The sequence below is a fragment of the Micropterus dolomieu genome, linkage group LG22, assembly GCF_021292245.1.
Source record: "Micropterus dolomieu isolate WLL.071019.BEF.003 ecotype Adirondacks linkage group LG22, ASM2129224v1, whole genome shotgun sequence".
NCBI classification, from domain to species: Eukaryota; Metazoa; Chordata; class Actinopteri; order Centrarchiformes; family Centrarchidae; genus Micropterus; species Micropterus dolomieu.
Genome location: NC_060171.1, coordinates 35,514,838 through 35,533,530, shown reverse-complemented (window position 1 = coordinate 35,533,530; position 18,693 = coordinate 35,514,838). Strand labels below are relative to the sequence as shown.

Here is an 18,693-nt window from a genome sequence, read left to right as displayed (position 1 = left end):
AAACTCACAGATAGCACAACTTTTCATCATCAATGCCTTTAGATGCTCAACAAAAATTTTAAGTTGATCGGACAAATTCCCTAGGAGGAGATCGTTAAAATTCGGACAATGTTAAACATCGAAAATTACATCAATTAATAGCCAAGTCCCAAATAGCCGCCTACACCATTTACTGGCCTGGTGTGGAAACACATTTTGACAAATAAACACAGTTCGCCATTAAACGCCTGGTCTGGTTTTTATAGAAGTTCTTTGTTCTTTCTTTACCAGTGTAACTGGCATGGTACAAGAGATGAAAAGAAAAAAAAGGTGCCAACTCACGTTATCTTTGAAGTACGAATGTGTCCGTTCCTTGATTAGCCTATTGACATCCCTTTAGTCTATAAGGGTCCACCGATCAAAAGAATCTTTTGAACAGCTTTTCATAAAAAATAATCCAAGTTGTAAATAATGTCATGTGAAGTCCATCGCTCTCTGTCTGCTAACTTCTGCCACACTTCTCTCATCCTGCACCGTGTCGTTGTTTTCTTTACGTTGCTGCCGACTAAATAAAAGTGCATTGTATGCAACTTTGTGAACCAAGCAGTTGGAAGAAAGACCAGAATGGACAATATTTAGTTAGTTTGTCCACTGCCTGGTTTAAGCCTTGTTTCATGCTCAGGCCCTTATAATGAGAGCTGTGTTTCATAGCCTAATAATGGAAGGAATGAAGAACTTATTAGTAATTCTTTGTTGTCCACACCTGACCACCAACTGTTTATATCGAATGAGTTGAGAGTCAAACATCCTCCTTAGATACTAGAACCTCCTCACCATGTATAATCCTAGCTTTTGGTTGGTTACTATTCTACCTAAAGTAGTCGGTATATATAATAAAAAGCAGGGCTGACAGGACACAGCCCTGGGGTGGGCCATTCATTAAAACCTGCTGTATTCTATCCATTAGAAATCAAAAAGCGGATCATTTCAAAAAACAGAAGGTCACTCGATCACTCATTCATTCATTCATTCAAACCTTTATTTAACCAGGATAAAAAACTCCTTGAGATTAAAAATGTCCTTTACAAGAGTGTCCTGGTAAGTGGCAGCAGCGCGGTTACAAATAGATACAGAGACACTTACAGGTAAATACATAGACACACTTTCACTCATCATATTCAATATTTTATGTCATCATAAAAAACCTGGGTCCTAAATCTATTTAAAAACAGTGACAGACAGACTGCCTTTCTGCAAGGTCGTTTAAAAATCCTTTAAAAGAATAAAGTGAGACCAGCTCCTTCAACTGTAGTTCATTCTTGAGCTGATTCCATGCAGATGCAAAATGAAAAGCCTTTTTGCCAAAGTCAGCGCAGGCTTTAGGGACAGTCAATAAAAACAGATCCTGTGAGCGCAGGTGATATGTCCCTGCAGGCCTCGGGAGGATGTAAGTGTTCAGATAAGGAGGAAGAAGACCTAACACTGCCTTATAAATAGAAAGATGCCAGTGCATCCAATGCCGAATGGAGAGGGACAACCACCCGACCACAGAATACAGCAAACAGTGATGAATGATAGATTTTAAGTTTGTGATGAATCTCAAGGCTTCATGAAACATAGTGTCCAAAGCATGAAGACACTGGGAGGTTGAATACATGTATAAAATATCACCATAGTCCAAGACAGACAAGAATGTTGCATTTACAAGTTGTTTTTTTGCTTCAAAAGATAAACAGGACTTGATTTTTTTAATCAAATCTTGGACATGCAATGTAAAAGACAGTGATTGGTCAATGGTAATGCCAAAGTATTTGTAATGTGACACTTCTTCGATTTCTGTACCAGAAAGTGTACAAATGGTTGGGACATTGTTTTTAGTTGATTGAGAGTGAAAGTCATGACTTTAGTTTTTTTAGAGTTTAGAACCAATTTTAAAGTAGCCAGATTATGTTGCAAGATGTTAAAAGCGGACTGTAAATTTGTGATTGCTTGACCTAATGTGGACCCAGAACAACAGAAAACAGTGTCATCAGCATAGTAATGATAGTTGGTATATTTTATTTTATTGCAGAGGTTGTTTGTATAAATGATAAAAAGAAGAGGCCCAAGAATTGAGCCTTGCGGCACCTCTTTTGAAATATTTAGGGAGGCAGAAGTGAGGCCATGTACTTGCACACATTGTGTTCTCCCTGATAGGTAACTGTTGAATCATCCCGATCCTGATAGTCCAATGGAGGTGAGTCTTTGAAGGAGTATTTTATGGTCCACTGTGTCAAAAGCTTTTGACAAATCAATAAACAGGGCTGCATAGTGCTGTTTATTGTCCAAGGTTTTGACCAGGTCATTAACAACTTTTGAAACAGCTGTTATTGTACTATGTTGTTTCCTGAAACCAGATTGAAATTCATTCAGAATATTGTTATTAATTAAGATAGTCTTTTAATTGCATGCTGATGAGTGATTCCATTAATTTAGCTAATACTGACAATTTATAAATAGGCCTGTAGTTTTTTATGTTAGGGGAGAACATTGGCAGATTTCCAGATGGCTGGTACTTGATTTGTGGCTAAAGAAAGGTTAATTAAATATGTAACTGGATTGGCTATCAAATTTGCAGCTATTTTTAGAAAATATGTTTCCAATTTGTCTGGACCTGATGATTTTTTTGGATCTAGATCTTTAAGGCCTTCCTTACTTATGGTACGGTTACTGTCTTGAAATGAAATGGTTGAGCTGACAGTGACTGATCAAAGCCTCCACCATCATCCCTGTCCCCAAAAAACCAAGGATCACTGGACTAAACGACCACTGACTGTGACAGTTTGGTTCATAATGTATTTATAACTGGGGTGCCAGTCAGGTCTTTCTCCTGACATAAGATACTAAGCTTTTTATTTATTTATTAAATGTCACAAGGGACCCATATATCGAAATATGGACCCCCCTACGTTAAATGATCCCAACAGTATAATGAAAACCACACTCGGGAGTTTTTTTTAAGCACAACAAAAACAGCTTGTAATAATACGCACACAAACAAAAAACAAAAAATTATGCGATGTCAAAAAAACAAATTGTCCTCTCAGGGTATTCTCTTGGTAAGCAAACAAAATAGTCTCTTTCCCATTAATCCACAAAAGCAAAGCACAAAAATAAGGTTCGAGTGACACACAAAAAAGAAACCAGCTGGGCAACAAAGAGGGGGGGAAAAAATGCTTTGGCTGATTTACGACCTGGCGGTCTACTGGCAAAAGGATCCTGGTCTGGGCATTTGGTTGTGGCGTTTTGGGCGTTTCTGCATTGTTTCTGCAGCGGAGGCGATGATTTTTTGTAGAGTGACGTGGGATGAGCTAAACAGTATCGAGGCCGACGCTTGTGTAGATGATAAACGATTCGTCAAGGGATTATACTACCTTGTTTTTTAAACACATTTACTCACTAGAAAAAGAGTCTTTGTCACTCTGCCGCAATCGCGCTCTATTCACTGCTTTTTCCCCCCGTTAATCCACTTCCTCTTTCACTCTTGTATCCACGGGGCAGATTCCGCTGTGGCTGTAGTGCAAAGCAAATCAGAGCGAGTGGGCGGTATCGGCGGTCCTCACAAGGGCGGTGCAGTCTGAACAGGTTGAGATGAAATAGATGTAGAAATATATAAATATGGAATAAACAAATGCAAGTTATGTAAGAATAATAGAAGAATAGAGAAAAATAAAAGAACTATTTGCAGAGAAAGAAAAATGTTGCAGATATTTACATGTGCAGTACTCCGGTTTGTATTGCGCAGACTTATTGAAGTGGAAGAGTATATTGTGTACATAAATATATAATTTGACAATATAATATATATACATATGCAGAGACATTTGTGTCATTTGCAAGGGGGGAGTGTCAGTGGGGGACCTGGGCCTTGTTAATGAGGCTAGCTGCAGACGGGAAGAAGCTGTTTTTGTCGCGAGAAGTTTTGGTCCTGATGGACCGCAGCCTCCTGCCAGAGGGGAGAGTCTGAAACAGTTTGTGTCCGGGGTGGGAGGAGTCAGCTGCAATCTTTCCTGCTCGCCTCACAGTCCTGGAGGCGTACAGGTCCTGAAGTGATGGAAGATTGCAGCCAATCACCTTCTCTGCAGAGCGAATGATGCGCTGCAGCCTGCCCTTGTCCCTGGCAGTAGCAGCAGGATGATGGACCTCGTGTCAGACGCATGTTTTCCCAGCTTCACGTGCTGTTTCCTGTCTATCAGGAAGTCTGTGATCGACCTGCAGGTGGAGTCAGGCAAGTTCAGCTGAGAGAGCTTGTCCTGCAGCAGGGCCGGATGATGGTGTTAAAAGCAGAGCTGAAGTCCACAAACAGGATCCTGGCGTGGGTTCCTGGGGAGTCCAGGTGCTGGAGGATGTAGTGAAGGGCCATGTTTACTGCATCATCTAAAGACCTGTTGGCTCTGTAGGCGAACTGCAGGGGGTCCAGGAGTGGGTTTGTGATGGATTTAAGATGGAACAACACAAGGCACTCATAAGACTTCATTACCACAGATCTCAGGGCGACGGGTCTATAGTCATTTAGTCCTGTGGTCCATGGTTTTTGGGGGACAGGGATGATGGTGGAGGCTTTGAAGCAGGCTGGGACATGGCATGTCTCCAGTGAGGTGTTAAAATGTCTGTGAACACCGGAGACTGCTGATCAGCACAGTGCTTCAGGGTGGATGGGGAGACAGAGTCTGACCCAGCTGGTCTGCGAGGTTTCTGCCTCCTGAAAAGTCTGCTGACTTCCCTCTCCAGGATGGTAAGAGAGGGGGAGGAGGTGGGGGATGGGATGGTGGACTGTGGCCGATCAGTGGTGTGACGGGGGATGGTGTCGGGTCTGTCCCATTGTCTTTCAAAGCGACAGTAAAACTGGTTCAACTCATTGGCAAGGCGTGAGTCGTGGGGAGATTTAGGTTTGTAGCTGGTGATCTGTCTGAAGCCTCTCCAGACAGAAGCAGAGTCATTTCTTGAGAACTGGTGTTGTAGTCTCTCTGAGTACAGATGTTTAGCATCTCGCATCGCCTTGCTAAACCTGTACTCCTGACTCCTTAAACCTGCCCCAGTCTCCACAACGTCTCTTCCTTTTCCAACCTCAGCTGTCTGAGTTTAGCTGTGAACCAGGGTTTGTCATTGATATAACTCACCCTGGTCCGTGTTGGTATACAACTGTCCTCACAGAAGCTGATGTAGGACGTCACAGCTTCTGTAAACTCATCCAGATTGTTGGTTGCAGTCCTGAAAACATCCCAGTCAGTGCAGTGCAACACGCCTGTCTGTATGTATGATAAATCATCCAAACCCATATTAAAACTTCTCCAAAAAATAAAATAAAATTAAGAGAGCTTAAGCTTCAGAGAAATGTTTCTAAACTATATACTACTGCATTTAATGATGCCTCATGAAATCTGCATGTGTGTGATCAGATATCAACATACAGTTTATGCAGAAACATGACGATGAGTAGAATTCAGAAAAACACTGCAGACAGTGAAAGAGGAACTTAGTCCGTGTGTGTGTGTGCGTTTTCAACCTCACTTCCTGATTTGAAAGCAGACAGACTAGCAGCGGCAACAGTTTGGACAAGATGTCTGAATCAAAAACGCAACAACATGAGGCTCAGACAGAGAAAGAAATCCAGCCAGACAGGGATTAGAAGCAAGTACACAGACAGACAGACAGACAGACAGGAAAAAGAAGGAGACAGGAGGACAGTTACAGCCATGCTGTGCAAGAGGTTCACTCGCTCTGTGAGGTGGAGAGGAGAATCTGGATCAGAGAAGGTAAGAAGATGTGATTGTGTTTTGAGTGGCTACAGTAGTCATAATGGTGAGGATTAGGAATGCTCCCATCAGGTGTACTTGCAGAGTATGTGATCTGAGGTTTGTTGCCTACATGGTAACAAGGTGCAATAAGGGGCCTGTCATCTCATGAAAAAACAGTACCTCCCCACAGTGACACAATACGAGAGTTCACATCTCCTCACACCTGGAGCCTGTTTACAACATTAACAACATGAGATCACTTTCCTGATCATTCACACCCATCAGTCATCACAACACCAGACTCTGTTTGAGCCATGTAGGACTCGTAAAACAAACGTTCTACAGTGGTTACACCAGATCAGACTGCGGCAGGAGAGTATAGACATACTGTCTAATAAAAGTCTGCAGTGTCTACTCTGAATGAATAGTGCCATGTGGCACTCACTCAAGTGCTTTGAGAAACTGGTTCTTCAGCACATAAAGACCAACACCCCAGCCAGCCTGGACCCTCACCAGTTAGCTTTCAGAACCAACAGACCCACAGAGGATGCCATCTCCACTGCCCTCCACTCAGCCCTCACACACCTTGAGAAAAACACTCCGACCAAAAGATTTACTTGTCCCAATCAAATAATTGTACGTTAATTGTACAACATTAATTGTAAGGCCCTACATGTTTCACTCAAAACCTTTGAGGCTAGCAAACTGACATTAGCTAACACATAAAGACAGTAAACCTTAGCCAAGCCAGGATTATTCATTAATATGCTCTTAAATTCATCCTCAGAATGCAAAATTGTTCATTTCTGTATATAATTATTAATTTTTCATTTTTGTATATATCATTTGCTTTGTAGCATAAAGGGAACTTCAAATTATATCTAATTTCAGAACCCTGTTTTAATATGACAAATAAATTGACCTTGTAACATTTCTCGCAAACGTTTTTGCGAGAAAAACTGGCTTCCAGCCAGACTAAGCTAACTTGGTTTGCTAGCAAATTTGGCACGTAGAAAGCAAAGTGTTGTTTCAGGTTGGTTGTATTCTTCCCACCTAATTTGTTTCTTTGTCTTGCGTTGCTACAGAACATTATGTTTTTCTTTCTGGTAAATTATAATGTGTTTTTATAGATATTTTTTCTCTTTTTATGACCAAACCCCTTTAAAATGTGCAAATATACATTTATGTACATGGAAGTGACCACAGCTTATCAAGTGTCCGTCAAGTGATCAGTTTAGTGGTTAAAGGCCCTGGGGGGGAAAAACATACAAGGCAGTAATGCAGCCTGAGAGGATGCTCTCAATGGTGCATTTGTAGAGTTTTAGCAGACATTCCAAACTTCAATCTAAAACTTGAGTCTCATCAGGAACTATAGGCGCTTTTGTTCAGATTTTACCGCTGAGTATGCTTGCTTCAACCAGGTGAGGACGTCCTTGATGAACACACAGAGAAACTTGAAGTTGGAGACTCGCTCCACTTCACCTCCATCGATGTGAATGAGGGCGTGATTATCTCCTTAGTCTTGCTGGCGTCTAGAAAGAAGATGTTGGCCAGGCACCATGTTTCCAAGTCCCAGGATGGTGGTGTTGTTCCAAAACTTGATGATGATGTTGGAGCTGTCTGTGGCCACACAGTAGTAGTCAGACTCCAGACAAGTGGAGGAAGGGCTTGTAACCATTCCGTAATTGTGAATAACAATGGTCAAATGTCTGTTCACCATGGGTAAGAAAGTTAATGTACTGGTGGAATTTTGGTAAGACTCATGTTAGCCCTGTTGAAGTTGAACAATAAGAGCTCCCTCAGTTTTCCTCTTGTGAAAAAGTTTGTGTACAATGAAGAGCGACTTTCTAAAAGTGCTAGTAGATCATATCATATTGTGACAGTGCAGCATGTACAAAAATAAAAACTAAATATACAGTGGGCAATGGGCAAAAAGCTTTGTGGTGAACACAGAACCATAGTCAGTGCGTCCTTGTTCTACGTCGCACCGCTCACCGTGAACACGTACTAGCTCCACACGGAGCTTCAGGCTCATTATGTTCGATGCCATGGCGCTTGTATTGATGAGTGTCAAAGAGTCATGATGACAAACAGTGGGGAATAACTTTTGAGGAGGGATAGTGGTGTACTAGCCTTTCATCCTGCTGTTATGCGGCATTCAGACTCAACGCGAATTTAATCCAACGCTTTCCTCGTGGGGGTTTTATTGCTGGACAACTGAGTGTTCACACACAACACTATAATGCGAATAAACACAACTCACTATTACTACAGCAGTATGAACCCAAAGTAAACATTTTGCTGTGATTAATTAGCAATAAACGGATTAAACTGATGCCGAAATAACTGCAATATGATGCAGATTTGTTAAACATATGAATTCATGGTTTATCAGTTCTGTCAGCAAGACAGCACGACAACAACTTGTTTGTTTTCTGAATGGAGTTTGTATCGATCAGGGTTGTGCTATGCTAACTTGGTCAAATTAAAGTACAACGATAGCTGGAAGACACATGTTTTCTGAACTCACTAGGTAGTTCAACTTTTGAAGGTTTGCATTGTAAGTTCAATGGTTAACTGCTGCAGTCTCTAAATAAAAAAAAAGTACTGCAATGATCAATACATGCGTCACAAACCTTTTATTGTGTTTGGCGAATTGATGATTTAATTACTAAATTTATTTCTTTTTAAAAAAGTGTTTTTGCCCACCAAGGAAGCATTGTCAGTCAGTGTGTCGATCCATGCTGAAAAGCAGAATAACTACTGGCCATACACTATACGTGAGCACCAACATTTTAAATGAAAGAGCAGGAAGCAGTGCAGAGAAGTTGGATGAAAATGTGACCATGTGTTCGAACATGTTAGGAGCCTAGAGGCAGTATTTTGGACAGTTTCTTAACGGTGTAAGAAAGATTTATTAAGGCCAGTAAAGTGAGGATCACAGTATTCCAAATTAGATGAAATAAAAGCATTTAATAGCTTCTCCATTTCATTTCTTATGTTTGGCTGTGTTTCTTAGGTGGACTCTCATGGACTCGTCAAAACCACACCAAGGTTACACAGAATAGAGTGAGAAGAAGCAGATTCTGCCTGATAGCTGAGTGAAGGCTGTCAAGGAGCAAAAATTCAGTTCAAGACTTCAGTTTTATCTGCATTTAACTGCAGAAAATGATTTGACACCCACTTCCTAATTGCATTTAAAAAGTTGTTCGGTATAGAAAGTGTATGAGGCTCAAATGAAGGTTTAAATGAAAAAACTGCAAGCATACAAATGACCAACACATTCTTATCTCAATGCGTCATAACTGAGACAGAGGCAGACTTACACTTCCTGGGAGTCCACATTGAGGAGGGTCTAACCTTGAGCAGGAACACCTCTGAGCTGCTGAAAAAGGCCCAGTAGAGATTTTATTTCCTGAGAGTACTCATGAGGAACAATATCACACAGAGGCTTCTGGTGTCCTTCTACCAAGCCTCCGTAATAATAATAATGAATTACATTTATATAGCGCTTTATCATAGATACTCAAAGCGCTTCACAGTGAAGTGAGGGGGCCTCACCTCAACCACCACCAATGTGCAGCACCCACCTGAGTGATGCACGGCAGCCATTTAGCGCCAGAACGCTCACCACACTTCAGCTTGAGGCAGAGAGGGAGGGAAACATTGAGCCAGTTACTGCAAGGGATGATTAGATGGCCAGATGGTGAAAGCCAGGTTGGGAATTTTGCCATGGCACGGGATCTTTAATGACCACAATGAGTCGATCAATGAGTCAAAGAGAGCATGTTGACATACTGCATGTGAGTGTGGTACACCAGCTGCACAGTGGCTTACAGGAAAGCGCTCCAGAGGGTCATCGACACCGCACAGAAGATTGTTGGCTGCCCTCTCCTCACACTGGAAGAACCACACAGTTCCCGCTGTCTCAGAGAAATCCAGAACATTCTAAAGGACACCTCTCATCCAGGCTACCCCCTGTTCGAACTGTTACCGTCAGGCAGACGGTACAGATCCATCATAACAGCTTTTACCCATCAGCAATAACTGTAATCAGCACTGCCAAATTGAACTGAGTGAGGGATTGGTACATAAGTGTGACTGTGTATGTGTATATGAATGCCTGTTCATGCTGCTTTTTGATACTATTTTAAGTTATATTTTAGGAATGATGCACTGGCTTGTCAGCACTTTGACATTTTGTTGTACATGTGAAAATGACAAAGTTTTCTATTCTGTTTGATTCTAGCAACAGGTGGTGGTAGCACTCATGCACAGGAGCAGTGGAAGAGAGCAAGTTGTAAACACTTGAACACTTTGAACATTCTGCCATATTTCAGCAAAGTAGTACTGGTCGCCTTGGCATTGCGCATCCGTGACTTTGGGGGTCAGAGCTTCTGAGGGAGCAGTGAAACCAATTCAGCGAGTTAGATGTGAAATCATTTGGCTCCACACGCTGTTACTGCCTCTGTGATGCCCGACCACCTTCTCACTGCTGCTTAGGGTTAACCCGCCTCATCTTTGTATTCACCTTACACATTATACCTTTAAACTCAGCAACAGTGACAAAGTTATGAATTAGCAGTTACATTACATTTGTTACTTAGATATTTTTGACTGTTCCAGAAGTGAAATGTGGAGTTTGTTTTGCTAGTCATGGGCTTGTGATTTATTGATACTCATGGAAGGCTGTCCCTTATAGAATAGAATGGGAGTGGGTATGATTCATCCTGTGTGCTGATTGTGCTTCTATGTTTGATTATCTGAATACGGAGGCTATGTTTAGTTTTTACCAATATGCAATTTAGGGCAGGAGCACTCAATGGCTAATATGGCGCAAGTGAGGGTGGATAGTGTAACAGTTTTACTAGAAACTAGGTTGTGGAAGTCCTTGATGTGATGTGACATTTGACCATAGAGTGTTGCAAACTCCGCATGATGAGAGAGTACAATAAAAAGCACCATGAATTGAAAACATTTGATGAGACAAAAACAGATGTCCACAACAGGTTATTTTATCCTGAATATTTACTCGATTGATTATCTGTATCTTTCATGTGTTGCTTCCAGGAGAAGGAGAGGAGAGGAGAGAGGGAACGGGAGAGTAAAGAGAGAGAAAAGAAGAGTGCAAACGGCCATCTCTTCTTCCCAGTCAATCCGTCCCCTTCCACAGCCTGTCAGCACTGCACCAAACTTCTGTACAATAAGGAAAGCTTCATCTGCAACAGTAAGGCTCACTTCTTTTTCTTTCTCCTTCTTTCCTTCCTGTTTTCATCTCTTCTCTTTTTTTCTGAGAGCCAAGCAAGTCTCATCTTAACTTTCCCACTCCCTTCTTCCTGCCTTCTTCCTCTTTTTTCTTCCTCCTCTTCCTCAGTTGCCACCTTTTCCTGTATTAATTTCCTTCAGTAGATTCACTTTGATGTATGTGTCATTTCCGTCTAACTCTTAGTTTCTCACAGTAGTCCACATATCACCATTATGCTCATATTAACACATGATATGATGATGAAGCTCAATGTTTTATATAGGACTTCACAGAGTGTGTCAAAAGAACACATTCATTTCCAAAGAAAGTAGAACCTGATGACATTTGCTCATTTGCTACCAGTAACATAATAATAACATATGTCCATTCGTACATTCTATTGCAGCACAAATGTAGAAGTCCATCTTCTTAGCTGTGTTCCAACATTGATTTTAGTCCTTCAATCAGTCATCACCATCAACTGCATGTCTGAGCTCTGTTCATCAAAATGTCACCGCACCTCAGCTAAAGTCATCACACAAATTTCAATGAATAATCTGGGCTTTTATTTGCTTCAGCCACTGAACTCAACCTGCCTACAATTAGGACAGGCCTTTTGGACAAACTCAGCAAAGATGGGAACTACTATCAAATTGTTTATTTAAACCAATTTGAATATTACTTAATCACTTACTTATTAAAAATTAGGCTACATGTAACACATGAATTAGAAATCATTCATTTCATCTAGTTCAGAGAGACAGACAGAGAGCGAGCTCCCTATCTAAGCAACCTTAAAAGGAATGAAAGCCAAAGGTTATAGTTATTTAAACTTAGATTCATATTTCTGAAAAAACATTTTACCATTGACCCTTACTGATAAAGAAATATAAATAATGGAGGAATGGATACACATTTCTGACTTTATGAAAGGTTGGGAGTCACCACTTCTTTTTGTCTCTCTTGATTACCATGCCAGTAAATCTGAATGAATTATACTTCCCTGAACTGAGCGATTGAATTGTGCATTTGACAAGTTTGAGATGGATGGGGTCAACCTGCTTTGAGGAGCATCCACACATCCATCTCAAAGTTATTGTCAAATGCTCTTGCCTTGGTGAGTAATTATTCCCCATGAAACAGGAAGTTGTTTTTTGAAAGCTATACCCTAAACCCAACCGGAAGTCAGGCACTTTGAGCTGAATAAGTAACTGACACCTTAACCAAATTTTGTGAGATATTTTCGACACATCACCTGTGTGATTTGTGCATTGTTAATTCCCGAGCCATGTCAGCTAGTGTGCGATGTAAAGGCCCAGCTGTCGCTGCACTTTTTTTTTCTCCCCAGAGAACTCCTTTTTGAAGGCATTAGGATACTCGAATCATCACAAAAATTTGCACACACCTCAAGTCTGGTGGGACATCCAATATTCTGCAGTGACCTGGGTGTGACCAGGGGGCTCAAAAGCGCCGCTAAACAAACACCATGTTTTGGAAAACGTTTCTTTGATCTTCATGATATTTGGTGGGATTATTGCTCTTATTACAAAGTCCACATTTCTGCTTTTTTAATGAGATATTGCTCAACAGGAAGTCAGCCATTCTGCGCTTCCTGCATCATTTTCAGTTATTTAAACAGATATTTGAGGCCTTTAAGATACTAAAAGAGCCACAAAACTTTGCAACCAGACTGGAGCTGGTAATGTTTAGATTTGATGTCATTTTTCCATACCCTAAACCCAACAGGAAGGCGGCCATTTTGAATTGAATATTAAATTTGTCACTTTTTACTCTGTACTTTAACAAACTTAAATAATCTTAAGAGCCTTGCGATGTTAAATTGCGAAGCTTTTTTTGATTGATCAAATGGTGTGTCCATAGCGTGCCGTTGAATTGATGTTACGCCATGAAAGAGAAAGTAGTATGTAAATGGACTAGACAATTCACAAGTAATAATAATAATAATATATTTAATTTGTAATGCACTTTATATTTAAGCAAATCCCAAAGTTCTACATTATAAAACAGGTAAGTGCTAAAAATAAAAATACATAGAGAGCAAAAAAAAGTAAGAGTTCAATCAAAAGCTCCCCTAAAAAGGTGGGTTTTAAGGCCACGTTTAAAAGCATCCACACTGTGGTGTCCTCAGGTGGTCAGGGAGAGCATTCCACAGACTGGGAGCAGCTGAGCAGAAAGCCCAATCTCCCATTGTACGGAGCTTGGTTCTGGGAGGTTTCAGAAGAGATGCTGAGGCAGATCAGAGGGTACGTGTTGAGGTCTGTAGAGTGAGGAGTACCTTGAGTACTCAATCCTGATTGAGACAGGAAGCCAGTGCATTGATTTGAGGATGGGGGTGAAGTGGACATGTTTGAGCACCCTCAACAGGATCCTAGCAGCGCTGTTCTCGATGTACTGCAGCTTCTGAATGTGACTGAGGAGAAATCAGCAGAGGAGAGATGTTGGAGGACTATGGTCAAGGCGTCCAGGTTCATCTTTTTAAGGTCCCTATAGCAGATTGGACGCTTGTCTTTGGTGTGTGAGTAAAGGAGTGACAGCTCCATTGAGATGGCTTTGTGGTTAGACACACCCACATCATATGCCAGAAGGTTGCTAATGGGGGCGGAGTTTGAAATGACCAGGTCCAGTGTGTGCACCCTGGAGTGTGGGGGGACATAGACATGTTGTTGGAGGTTGAGGTAGTCTAGTAGTTGCAGAAACTCAGCTGCAAAGTGGCAGGAGGGGTTGTCTACATGAATATTAATATCTCCTAGTATAATAATGTGTTGAAAATGAGTGTTGTGAGAAGGTTGTGTATCTCTGAGATGAAAGCTGAGTTGGGTTTGGGGGGCCGGTAGTTGAGGAGCACTCTCAGGGGGAAGGGGGATTACATTTAAATGCTAGGCATTCAAATGAGAATGGATGTGATTTCCCCAGCCTCACCTGCTGACTCCTGTCAGTCAGGAAGTCTGTGATCCACTGACAGGTGGAGGCTGGCACAGTGAGCTGGGTGAGTTTGGTGCTGAGGATGTCCGGGATGATGGTGTTGAACGCCGAGCTGAAGTCCACAAACAGGATCCTTGGATATGTCCCTGGAATAAGGGACATAATGTAACCTGTAATGTCCTTCAGGTGGGGGAAGGTGACTGTTTGAAGATGGTGTTGGAGTGGGGGAGAGGCTGTGGCGTTCTTAAACCTACAATAGAAAAGATTCAGCTCGTCAGCCAGTCGTTGAGTGCAAACAGAGTTGGGGGATGGTCTCCTGTAGTTAGTGAGTGTCTGCAGGCCTCTCAACACTGACGCAGGGTCACTGGCTGTGAAGCTGTATACTAGCTTTTCAGCGTAGCTGCTTTGACCTCTTTAGTCATTGTGTTCCTGGCCTGGTTATACAGGACTCTGTCCCCACTTCTGAAGGCCTCCTCTTTGGTCTGACGAAGCAGCCTGAGTTTTGCTATGAACCAGGGTTGTTGGTTGTTGTATGTGCGGAAGGTTTTAGTCGGCATGTACGTCCTCACAAAAACTGATGTAATGAATGAATGTAGATGAGAAAAGCCAAACTAACAGGAAGTTATATTGCAATGCTAGTACTTGAAGATACTCAAAACTAATACTGCACACTTGAAATTAACACATGATAACACTTGTTTCTAATGATTGTCATGTGTTGTTTACAGACTGTGGAGTCCATGTCCATAAATGCTGCAGAGAGAGTCTGTCTATCTGTACAAAGAGCAAAATAAAGGTATGTCTGGCTACTGGCTCCTTATTCCCTAAAAATATCTTTGAATTTATCACTTTCAGTTCAACAGAGAGCTCAAAAATAACATACAGAACTTTAAAATACAACCAGCAGGCCAAACACTCCATGTATCACATTATATTATGACTTAGAGGGACTCAAATAGCATTACTAATATTAATGGGGTTAGGGGTTAACTCTAATTATATTAGTGTATTTCTGCCACAGAAACAGCTTTTGGATGTGTTGGGACATAAAATCCAGTTTAAATCAGTCTACATTTTTAAGATGTGGTCTTTTTGGTGAAAATTTGCAAAAACAAAAACAAGTGTCCCTTATTCACATTGAGTTGGTATCATTTATTCAGAGCCCCGTACAGCAGCAGTAGAGCACACCTACATGTTTGATCAATGTGAGTCTCACAGTTACCTTTCATCTAATGATGTGTTTGTTTCCAACAGCAATCGCTGGTGCCAGAAGCGGCTCCTGGGTCAGCTGCTAACATGAGGAGTAAATGTAAGAGCACATACAAGCTCTTGTTGAATGTGTTAAGGAAGGAGATGTGTTACTCTGGTGACCTTGTGTGTTACAAGTACAGCCTATTTCACATGCTCTGCAGTAATGTAAGTTTACCTGTCCTATAGGATGAAAGCCGCTTTTTGGTGACAGTGCACTCGTTTTGGTTAGCTGCAGTTTTGTCGCTGTGTCTACAGTTCAGAATCAAATAGACAATAAAAAGGTGATTAATTGATAACTGATTTCATTTAAAATTACATATATCTAGAGTTGGGTATTGTTTCAGTTTAATCGATTCCGATTACACTTATCTAATCTCGGTTCCGATTTCAATATTCGAAGCTATGATCAGTACTTACTGTGACAGAAAGTTTTCTTTTTCCCCTAATTTCTAAAAATAAATACTACTCTCTTAAAAGGAATGATCAGTGATCTGTCAGCTGTTTCTGATGTGTTGTGATAATACATTTTGCATACTTAAACCTAATAGAAAAGGGATGTACCCCCTTCACCACAAATCTTGTCATCGCTAACAAGGCTACACACAGGTAATGGACTCAAAAGGCACGACTCAAGTTCACAAATAAACAGTTTATTGAACCAAGTTCAAAAGTCACAGGCGGCAGTAACAAAATCACCAGGCAGAAGTCGAAGTCAACAGACAGAGAGCTAAGGTCAAAACACAGTAGAGCACACACTGGGAAATCTCTGGGACGCTGACACAGGGGATTGAGATGAACTGGATAAAAGCGTCAGCTAAATGAATATTTGTAATGTAATGTAAATGTTCTTGGAAGAATGAACTTGCAATGTCACAAGCACACAAAACGCTGCTGACGGTTTGAGACGATGTGCTCTTGCTGGTATTGCGCAATACCCCAAGCACAGAGGCCGCCTGCAAATACTGACCACAACTCTACTGTACACTAACAATGTAATGTCTAATATAATAATAATGTTGTTATTATTATTAATAATAATAATATTATTAATAATAATAATAAAGCAAAGACAGTCCCCTTTCGTACTATTTCTATTTATCTATTTTCTGAAGTTTCACAAAACCAGATTTTTCTGTTCATCACCATTTTTCTGTACATTATCCAGATGTTTCTTGATTTAAGATAAAACCTTACAAAATCACAGAATGTACTGACAGAATAACAGCGGTACGAACGTTAAAACTATCTTACAGCTGTTGGTCTTTACTCTGCCGTTGTTTCTGGACTCTCTGCTGTGTTGGCTGCAGTGGTCTGGTCTGTTGAGGGCTCTGTGAGCCGACTGGTCTGCCGGCACGTTTGCATCCCCCCGCGGGCTGGTTCTCCAGCTCCCCGCGCTGCGCATACCTGTAAACTTGTCTTAAATGTGCACTTTGATGTTTATTTTTAGCTACATCTTCAGCATCATCTGTGTCATCCACATCCTCCTCATCGTCACGGGAACGCTGGTCCACAATAACCACCCCTGATGACCAGCTTCCTGTGGTGGTTCCACGAAGACATCCCAGCATCTTCAGCTCACACAGCAACCTGGCCAAGAGCATCTCCATCAGCAACATAGCAGGGTGAGGACCGTCTCTCTCTCACTCACACACACACAGAGCACAGACTGACCAACACAGTCCAGATAACACACTCTGTTAGTATGTCACTTGGTAAATTTGTGCAGCAGTGGTGAGGTTGAGTGGTCAAGGAGTCAGTCCTGTGTGTCTTTCAGCACTATACTGATACACACATGTTGAGCCATAATAACCACGTGAGCAGAACAAGGCTTATTAATGTTAACTTGGTTGACGTTAATATCTCTTCATGCAAATGCATTGGACCCATATTTGCCTTCCCTGAGAAGAGATTACTAGTTGTGCTATCAACTCCTGCTACTTCAAGCATTCATGTAAAAGCTATTTTTCTATTTTGTATTTTGGCCACTAGTGCAAAAAAAATACAAATCAAGTTTGCAGAGACACTGCTTTATAATCTTTATGGAGTGGTGTTTGTGCCATCCGATGGTATGTAAAGCCAATATTCACTCTCTTTTAGCTCTTTTTTTGGTCTCCACCAAGTCTGCATATTTGTTGTTTAGTGCTGGGGTCATGTAGAGAGTCTTGGTGTCTGCAAGCTGCTGCATAAGACAAGCATATAGTAAATTCCCAAAGCGAAATCAAAACTCTGAGCTCAAAGGCCAAAATGCTGTGTCTGTCATTTTATTTAATTTTAATGCATGTTTAATGCAGTTTTAGATATTAATGCATGATTAATTTCTATATTCACCTTCAACATTGCGAGAGCAGTAGTGGCATCACATCAGCCTGGCTGATTTTATTAGCTTCTGGCGAACAGTGGAATAGCCCTCATGTTGACGTTCACTGTTTACCTCACTTCCTTTAAATTGCTACTTTTTCATACACTGCCATTTCTGCAGTAAATGGTAGGTTTTGTGCCCTGTAAAATAAAATAATTTTATTTCCCTGGTATATCCTTCTTTTTTTCCCCAGCCTGTACTGTGCTAGAGAGAACTCAATGTTGTTGTTGTTGTTATTTGTAGAGAGTGGACCTATTAAAACTCATTCCTGGTCATGGTTTTGTTCCTTGTAGGTTAGATGATGTTCCTCTGAAAAGCCGGAAGTTTCTGTCCCAGTCCACTGATTCTCTTCATCAGGGGAGCAAAGTCAATGCCTCGATGGAGTCACTAACCGATGAAGGTAGCATCAACAAATACACAAACTGTGAAAACATGTGGTATTTAAGTGTATTAGGTTGTTGTCTGATCAACAGAAAGTTGTGTCTCTGATGTAGAAGCAGATTCCTGTATGTACCCTTCTTATTGTTTGTGTGTGTATGTACAGTGAGGAAAATAAGTATTTGAACACCCTGCTATTTTGCAAGTTCTCCCACTTAGAAATCATGGAGGGGTCTGAAATTGTCATCGTAGGTGCATGTCCACTGTGAGAGACATAATCTAAAAAATAAAATCCAGAAATCACAATGTATGATTTTTTAACTATTTATTTGTATGATACAGCTGCAAATAAGTATTTGAACACCTGAGAAAATCAATGTTAATATTTGATACAGTAGCCTTTGTTTGCAATTACAGAGGTCAAACGTTTCCTGTAGTTTTTCACCAGGTTTGCACACACTGCAGGAGGGATTTTGGCCCACTCCTCCACACAGATCTTCTCTAGATCAGTCAGGTTTCTGGGCTGTCGCTGAGAAACACGGAGTTTGAGCTCCCTCCAAAGATTCTCTATTGGGTTTAGGTCTGGAGACTGGCTAGGCCACGCCAGAACCATTATACGCTTCTTACAGAGCCACTCCTTGGTTATCCTGGCTGTGTGCTTCAGGTCATTGTCATGTTGGAAGACCCGGCCTCGACCCATCTTCAATGCTCTAACTGAGGGAAGGAGGTTGTTCCCCAAAATCTCGCAATACATGGCCCCG

General features: G+C 41.3%; 1 protein-coding gene across 1 annotated transcript in view; it reads left to right on the top strand.

Moving 5' to 3' along the window:
- The window catches only part of LOC123962260, a 173,409-nt gene that overhangs the window by 150,483 nt on the left and 4,233 nt on the right, over nucleotides 1–18,693 (top strand). The window contains exons 22-26 of the mRNA XM_046038287.1: nucleotides 10,827–10,983; nucleotides 14,673–14,740; nucleotides 15,199–15,253; nucleotides 16,643–16,817; nucleotides 17,848–17,991. Of these exons, the coding sequence (XP_045894243.1) occupies nucleotides 10,827–10,983; nucleotides 14,673–14,740; nucleotides 15,199–15,253; nucleotides 16,643–16,817; nucleotides 17,848–17,991 (599 nt within the window). The remainder of the gene's footprint in view (nucleotides 1–10,826; nucleotides 10,984–14,672; nucleotides 14,741–15,198; nucleotides 15,254–16,642; nucleotides 16,818–17,847; nucleotides 17,992–18,693) is intronic.